The sequence below is a fragment of the Panthera leo genome, chromosome D2 (assembly GCF_018350215.1).
Source record: "Panthera leo isolate Ple1 chromosome D2, P.leo_Ple1_pat1.1, whole genome shotgun sequence".
NCBI classification, from domain to species: domain Eukaryota; kingdom Metazoa; phylum Chordata; class Mammalia; order Carnivora; family Felidae; genus Panthera; species Panthera leo.
Genome location: NC_056689.1, coordinates 60238986 through 60247291, shown reverse-complemented (window position 1 = coordinate 60247291; position 8306 = coordinate 60238986). Strand labels below are relative to the sequence as shown.

Sequence of the window (8306 nt, the reverse complement as noted above, 5' to 3'; positions counted from 1 at the left end):
GTTCCAGGGACAAGAGTCACATCAGGGGTTGCCATAAGTTAGGGAGGGAGCCAAGCACCCTCCCTTTCCCATGAGAATCTTTATTTGCCCCAACTGAGGGGTGGGCATGGGGTGTTAAATAAGAACTAGAATAGGTAGGGATGCTGTACAGAGGGGCCCAGGGAGGGGAGCTGGTGGGTGGGCAGCAGTTCAGTGCACCTGAGGCTGGGGGTGCCCGTGGCAGAGCCCTCCTGGTGGCTCAGGGGGTGAGCCCAGCTTCTCTGTCTCCTGTTCCACCGACTGGCTCCCGTATGCACTGTCCTCTTTCACCTCTGCTAGGCGAGTGTGCACGGGGAAGGGGATAGGGAACAGTCAAGGTCTCAGGCCTCCCACTGTCCAGGCCCAGACCAGCCTACCAGGTGGGGACCCCTTTACCTGTGCTGGGCAGCTTGTCTCGGGCCTCAGGGCCCCTCAGCAGCTTCACTCCTTCCTCCAGGCCCATTTCAGACAGGGCATCCAGCAGGCCCGCCAAGTCCCCACCAGCCAGCTGGGGAGAAGGAAGAGGCATGAGTCTGAGTGTGGGGGCAGGAGCCCTTGGGCCAAGGGAGAATCTGGGATCTGAGACTGGGGGAAGGAAGCCAGGCATGCAGCAAGGGATGGGGACCAACTGACCTTGTAACTGCGCAGGAGGCTGCCGCTGGGTGAAGCTGTCTTCCGATATGTATCCACCAGACTGCGCAGCCCCAGCCGTTCTGCCAGCTCTGCCCAGCTGCCCTGGGCTCCTGGCCCATCTAGCAGATGCTCCAGGTTCTGTAGGACTGTATCCTCAAGGGGCAGCTCTGGCCCTGATGGGAACATAGAGATGTGTCTGGTACGCCCAGAGATGGGCTCAGGCAGACACTTCTTTCTCAAGGTAATCTGATAGACAAGGCGGCCAGAGTACTAGGGCAGTGGGTGGCAACAGGAATGGAGCAAGGGACACCCCCCGCCCCACCCCCGGCTCCTTCAGAGGTCCTGAAGAAGAGCCCTCTGTGAGCAGGGGTCTGAAATCTGGCAGTGGGTGAAGATATCTCACCTGCAGGGCTGGGAGGGGTCAGGGGGGGTGCTGTGGTGTCCTGAGCAGCATTTAGCAGCAAGGTCTTCACCTGGGGAGACAGCCTCAGCTTGATGACCTCCCACCCCAGTCCTCAAGCCCAGGTGCCAGTCATCTGGGCCCCAGCCCTAAGCCCAGGTGCTCCATTCCCTGGTGCTTCTAGTTCCGGGCTAGCCTCACCTTGGTGCTGCGAGTGAGGTCAAGAGGTGTGTGGCCCCGGAAGCTGCCTCGGGTGTCCCTCTCAGGTCCCTCAGAATCTGAGTCACTACCAGAGGTGGGGGGCGAAGGCAGTGGGCACAGGGGCTCCTCATTCTCTGCGTGGATGTCAGCACCTGAGGAGGGAGGTAGTCGTGGGGAGGTACAGTGAGAGCCCACGTTAAGAACTGCCAAGTGGGGGGACTGGTAGGCACCCCTTTTCCTCCCCTCAGCCCTGTTCATATGTCCCAAGGATGAGGCTCACCAGCCTTTAGAAGGAGACGGGTGAGGGTGGGAGATCCCAGTCCAGCTGCCAGGTGTAGGGGTGTGTTTCCCGCAAAGGTGCGGGCATTCACATTGGCACGGAGCTGTGGGGTTCAAGGGAGTGATTGATGGCACCACTCACTGGCCGCCTCTCCCCCTGCATCTTCACTGTCCTTGGTTCCTCCACAACCCTTGGCCCCACCCCTTCAGCAATCCTCAGTCCCACCTTGGTAACCAGATGTGTGACCAACCCCAGCTCCTCCATCTCTGTGGCTAAATGCAGGGCTGTTCGGCCCCCCTGCCGCTCTGCAGCCTCCACTTCAGCCCCACTGTCCACCAGCAGATCCAGGCACTCGGGGCTTCGGGCACGGACCGCCAGGTGTACTGGGTACAGGCCTAGGAACATAGATACTTCGCCTACAGCTGTGACCCCATCGTGGCCCCTGTCACCTCACGCTCACTCTAGGCACTCACCAGGTACCCTCCCTGGTCCCCACACCTTTGCCCCCCGGTCCACACGAGGTGATGAACTCACCCTCAAAGTCTGGCATGTGCAACAGCTGGGGAACAGCGGGAACCCCACTGCGCAGAAGGACGCGCAGCAGTTCAGGGGCACTGGCACCAGCCCGGAGCGCTAGGTGCACTGCGGAGTCTCCATGCCGATCCAGTAGTGCCGGGTCTGCGCCCACCTGCAGCAGGAAGCTCACCACGCCTGTCTGCCCAGTGATCACCGCCAGGTGCAGCGGCGTCTGGAAAGGCAGGCAGAGTAAGCCAGGCCCACCCCTGGCCTAGGCCCACCCCTGGCCTAGGCCCACGTGCCTTCCAACCCCTGCCCCTCACCGATCGGTGCCCCTCACCTGGTGCAAGTGATTGGTGAGGTTGACAACACCAAGGTGCCGGGCGTGGTAGATGACGTGGGCTATCTGCTCGATGACACTGGTCTGCCCGTGGATGATGGCTAGGTGCAGCGGCCTGAGGGTTGGGGAGTGAGACTCTGGCCTAGCGAGCCCAGCCACTCAGAGCACCCTCTAGCTCCAAAACCCCACCGCCTCCATAATCTCCGTGCCTAGGGCTTCTGGAGCCCAGACGTCTCCAAGGACATCGCTGCCTCTGAACTTAATCCTCCCGAGCACCTTGTGCAGTATATAAGTACTATCATCTTGCTCTTTTAACAGTCAACAAAACCGAAAGGTGGAGAGATCAAGCACCTTGAGCAAAACTAGTACATAATGAAGCCGGACTTGGAACCAGGTCTGTCCGACTCCACGGCTCTGGCTCTTTGCAGGGTCCTTTCCCGCCCCGTACCCCGACCTACCGTCGAGCTCCAAGTCCCGGACCCCCCTCCCACCCCCCTACCAAGGGAGCCCGGGTCGCTCTCCCTCCCTTCCCCCACCTACGTGTCTCCGTTCTCGTCTTGAGCTGTCAGCAGGTGGCGCTGTCCCGCCAGCAGCGCGCGCGCGTCCGCCGTGACGCCGTAGTCGAGCAGGGCTCGGGCGCTGCGCTGCGCCAGGCCGAAGAGGCGTGCGTTGTACTCCCGGGCTGGGGGCAACAGGGACGTGGGCGCGGGCTCGGTCCCCACCCGAAGCGTCCCGACCGCCCGGATTTTAGGGGCCGTACCTCGCTGCAGCAGGTCCGGGGTCAGCGGTTCGCGCTGGGGGGTCAGAGGGGACGCGCTCGGCTCTGCTGCTTCCTCCCCGGCATCCACGCCAGGCGCCTCGGCGGCCATCTGCGCCCCGCCCCCGCCTCCCGGGTAGCAGCCCATCGGGGCCGAGCCGGACGGGTAGGGGCTATAGGCCAAGGAAGAGGGGAAAAAGCCGAGGCTGCCACCTGTGGATATAGGCCGGGCTGTGGGTATAAGGCACCATCCAGGACTCTCCCCGATTTTTTACCCCACAACTTCTCTCCCCCTTACCCCTCCCTCCTCCATCCCCCTTCCCGCCACCAGCACCCCCCCCCCTCACCTCCTCCTCCAGCTCCTCCATAACCTCCGGCTGAGCCCCCAGAGCCTCCACCCATGTGGGAGCCACCCCCGAAGTGCTGGGAGAAGGTGGGCAAGGCTTTCCTTCGCTTCCGCTGCACCTCTTCCTTGTCTGGGGCCAGAGGGAAAGGAGATGTTAAAACCCCAACTCCTGCACCAAGCCTCAAGAACTCTGTCCCCAGTAAGGTCATGGCCCTCCCTCCAAAGGCCCTCAGGCTAGCTTCTAGGACCACCTCTTCCCGGGCCCTTCTCCACTCCTGACTTGACTCATGGGTCCCCTGATCTAGTCTGGGGACACTCCAGCCCAGCCCCCATCTTAATTCCAGCTCCACCTTCCACCAGAGGGTAATAGGTGAACTGTTTGGAGTCCGAGACATCCCCCCCACGCTTGCGTTTCAGTTGCAGGAACACGGTTACAGGACGCTCAATCTTCATCTTGTGATAGGGTGGTGTCCGGAACACAATGGCATACTGGCAGGGGGGGGGGGAGGGCATAAGGTGTCATTGAGGCCTTGGTCTAGTTCAGCCCCCAGCCCTGGCCCTGGCCCTAGGGTACCTGTTTATGAACATCTGTGGGAGAGAAATCCCCAAAGGCCTGCCATCCATTCTCATCATCCTCGTAGAACCGAACCTCAATGTCATCTATAAGGGAAATTGAAGCTTGGCCACACCTCCTAGTAGAATCTCCAGGGCCTTTTATCCTAGAGCTGCCCTGGCTCCCCATCTTGATACCCAGCATCCCTAAGTCCCAGCCTGGGGTCCAGTCTCACCTTTCTGCACCTTGTCACAAAGCAGATAAACCTCATCTCCACCCCGCACAGAGCCAGCTGTCTTGTCCATTCGAGAAATCTTCAGGTTTGAGGCCCCAGGAGACTCTGTGGGGGTGGGATATCAATTACTTGAGCTGACATAATAGTCATGGCCCCATTTATGGAGCCAAGTGTTTTGCATTATTATTTGAACAACCCTAAGAGGTACAGAAACTACTAGTATCTTCATTTACCCAAGATGGAAGCCATACTCAGGGGAAATGACTTACTCAAGATCACTCAGCTCATATGTGGTGGGTCAAGTTGAAACTCAGGCTGGACTCCACAGCCTGAAATTGCCCCCCATGCTTCCTCTGGCACCTAGCCCTGGCACCCCAGATGGTCAGGATACTCACTGCTGTCGTGGATGGGCTGGGAAATGACCGGCTTCAGGGGCAGGGAGAAGGAGCCATCACTGGCTCGAAGGAAGGCAGAGAAGCGCAGCCTCACAATGCTCAGGTCCATCACCTTCTTCAGCTCCTTAGCCTCCTGCTCCAGCTCCCGCCGCTCGGCCTCTGTGCGGTGGATGTACACGTGACCCTGGCACTCCTCCTTCTCCATTCCTTCCATGACCACCTCCCATGACTCCCTCTCTCCCTACAAGTGCTCACCCCCCTCAATACCCGTAAGGCCCTGGGGCCTGGAGCGGAGTCGCTGCCTCTGAAGTTTCTGTATCATAATCTCCATCATGTTCTTCTTGGTCACATGCAGGACGCCCAGGTTGTTAAATCTGAGTGGGGGAGTGGGAGTCAGAGCTTAGCAGGCATTTCCTTCCTGAAGCACCCTCCCCACTGCCAGGGCTCAGCTCAGCCCTACTTCCTCCAGGAAGCTTTCCTGGTTTTTACTTGGGACCTTGGGTTCTGGGGCCAACCTAAGTCTCTCCCCTTGGTCAGATGCTAAGCTCATCATAGAAGTGGGCTGGGGCCTAGGACAGGTGGGCCTAGGACGGAGGGGCACCTACTGGGCAGTCATGTCCTTGGGCCCCACAGACACGGCGCAGACCCCCAGCTCCGAGCATTGCTTGCCCACCAGGCTGTGGGCATGAGCACGAGGCGGGTCACTGTGCGTTACCAGGTCCACCTCGATCTTGGCTGGTCCCTCGTAGTTACAGATCTGGGGGAGGTGAGGACTGTCAGTGATGTCCCTGAACACACTATCCACTAGCCCACCCTCCAGCACCATCCTAACTCACCTTGACTGTGGGATAAGTCTTCCGGCCCTTCTCACTGGAGGCACCTGGCAATCCTCCATGGGAGGGGCCTTCACAGCCATATCGAAATCGGAAGCCACGCTGAAGGTCCCAGGGCAGATTGATATTGTGACCAGGAGAGACCCCCACCCCCCCTAGCCAGCCACGCTCCCAGCCAGCAGTGACCATAATCATTGGCAGCGTCTCTCCTGAACCACAACACAACCCTTGTGATTAGCAGCAGCCAACCATCCCAACCTGAAGCGTCCTCCGGTCAGTGACCCTCCCCATGGCCACCCAACTACAACTACCCCACTTGTCCCCAAGGCTGAAGTCATCCCACACCATCCCTTCCATTCACTCACCTGTTTAGGCTGCTCCACTATTACCAGGTAGGGGCCATCAGCTGGGGAGAGAGGGGCCTTGTTGAGCCAGGATTTCTGAGCCCATTCCCAAGGCAGAGGGCACATGCTCCTCCCTCCCGCTCTCTCTAGGACATGGGAAGGTTAGGAACTTACTAACCTGTCTCTGGGGCTGGCTCCTTGGGCTCCACAATGGACGGGTCGAATTTGAAATCATCGTATTCAATCATGCCATCCAGACCCTGGTTTGGAGACAGACTGGGGTGGCAACTGATTCTGAGCCACCCCAGAGCCCTCCACTTCCCAGCCCTGAGTAACCACTCCCTTTCCTCCCAAGGCCGTTAAAAAAGCTCCTAGTAGAAGCAGTTTGCAGATAGACAGACTGACTGACAGGCAGGTTGAGATAATGAGAGGGCACTACAGGTGTAGGGAAGCAGAGAGGACTCCGACAGACAGGCAGACAAAGCAGACAGACATGGGGGTAGCCGGCTGGCTTCAGGGCCAGGTGTGACTCACTGGGTCGTAGCAACTTTCCATGTCTCTGGGCTAGGCCCGGCTCTGTCTGGTGGCTCCGGCCGGGTTCTGTTTCCCAGAGTTTCAGGCGTCCGCCTTAGGGGGGGAGGGGGGAGGGACTGGCGGGGGAAGGGGAGAGACAGATCAGGGCAGGAGTTGGGGGGGCAAGGGGAGCCCAGATTTGGGGGAGGGTCTGATCTCTTCCAGCCACCCGTCCGGGTGTGGCGGGCGAGATCCGGTGGAGAACGAGATCCGGAGCTGGGCTGGGTTGGGCCGGGGAAGCGGCAGGAAAGTTAGAACAGCTTAGGAAAGTCCCGAAAATACCAGAGGGAGGCGGGGCCGGAGGGGGGCGGGCCTGGAAATGACGCCACTAGCCACGCCCCCGAGGCGGGAGGGGCACGACGTCTTTGCTGGCCGGCTAGCTCTGGTAGCCTCTCTTCGGGCAGAGGGGCAACCAGACCCAGGGAAGCGTCCTCGGGTGTTGGTCCCCACCCCCTCGTGTCAGGGCGGGCTCCCGGGACTGGAGGGTCTTTCTAGGCCGGAGGACGCTCTTAGGCCGAGGCCAGGCCCGCCTCCCGCCCCCTTCGCCTCCCCCGTCCTGGAGCAACCTTGGGATTTTCTACCCCGAGAGAGGCCACGGCTGATTCACCCGGGGGCTTTTGTGGGGACATTCCTGCTGTAGGAAGGCCTCCTTTCCGAAGGCCTGTAGGCGGGGGCTCTTCCCAGTGGGGGGCCCCTGGGTTCTGCCCCAAGAACGGACTCTGGGCCCGCTGGGCGGGGGAACGAAAGGTGTCTGTTTCTTGAGATGGGGTCTTCTGTTACCTCTCCCCAAAACGTCAACAGCCATTGGATTCCCGCACCACACCTGCTCTGGGTGCCCACGCCCCCTGCCCCAGTCCCGTATCCGTGCATGATACTGGTGTGTGTCTCTACCACACGTACAGAGTGTGTGTTGTCCCATGTGCTTGCGTGCATGTTGTGTGTGCGTAGTGTCAATATGCATGTGCAAGTGAGCATGGCTGTGTACAGGTGAGCGTCCTTAAAATTCTCATTGTGGAGGCGTCTAAGCTTGTCTTGATATATAAGAGCACAGGTGAACATATTTGAGTTTGTGCGTGAAAAGTATGGGTCCAGGCACCTGTGCACGGGTGAGCAAGTTTGCGTGTGCATATGTGCATTCTGAATGGACAATGCTGTGCACTCGCCAGCACACGCGTAGGTGCACGTATGGCTCCGCGTGTTTTTTTATACAGGATGTCGATGGGTATCCATGTGTCTTGTTTGTGTGCGTACTCTGTGTGTGTGTGTGTGTGTGTGTGTGTGTGTGCGCGCGCGCGCGCGCGCGCGTGCGTGCATAAGCCGCTCTCCAGCCCTGGGACTCGGTCAGTTAAAGGCCCTCCTTCCGCCCTTCGCCGTGTCCTAGCCACTCAGGGGTTTGAACCCGGCCACTCACCGCGGCGGCGGATCCGATTCCGGCTTCTCTCCCGGCCCGACCCACCTTGGACGGGTAGCGTCACCTCTCCACAGCCACTGAGGCTCCAACCGGGAAAGCCCCTTTTCCACCCCCGGGAGGGGGGAATTCCCGTGACGTTCCCGTGCGTCACGCCCCGTGCCCTTTTTCATTGGCTGAAAGTTTAACTCCGGACTCGTGCAGCCAATCATGAGCGACTCAGGCGCGCCCCTTAGAGGGGAACTATTAGCTGCGCCCCGGGAGCCTGGAGCGAGGTTGACTGTCAGCTAAAGCGCGAGCTCTGGCTTGGGGACCTGCCTGAGGCTGGATTCTCTGACCAAGAAGCATCCTCCGGCCAAGGCCCCTGGCTCCGGTCTCCTCACCCACCCTGCCTGTCCCAGACGGTTGACAGTCCCCGCTGCTACTTGGTTTATCTGCTGGACCTAATGCTTGGTCACCTCTGAAGCCGGGGAA

The 8306-nt window shown here is 60.0% G+C and overlaps 1 protein-coding gene across 1 annotated transcript; it reads right to left on the bottom strand.

Annotated features, from left to right (window-relative positions):
• Window positions 1–28: 28 nt before the first annotated feature.
• NFKB2 (nuclear factor kappa B subunit 2) lies at window positions 29–7910 on the bottom strand. The gene is made up of 23 exons (XM_042909388.1): window positions 7836–7910; window positions 6386–6501; window positions 6030–6111; window positions 5873–5913; window positions 5511–5609; window positions 5280–5431; window positions 4942–5048; window positions 4675–4833; window positions 4280–4384; window positions 4066–4151; window positions 3842–3980; window positions 3493–3621; window positions 3149–3358; window positions 2929–3070; window positions 2389–2503; window positions 2067–2280; window positions 1758–1927; window positions 1533–1635; window positions 1253–1404; window positions 1055–1124; window positions 652–824; window positions 415–526; window positions 29–311 (listed from the first exon to the last, which is right to left on the bottom strand). The coding sequence occupies exons 2-23, from the start codon at window positions 6404–6406 to the stop codon at window positions 190–192; spliced, it is 2703 nt and encodes a 900-aa protein (XP_042765322.1). The 5' UTR covers window positions 6407–6501; window positions 7836–7910; the 3' UTR covers window positions 29–189.
• Between the last annotated feature and the right edge of the window lie 396 nt (window positions 7911–8306).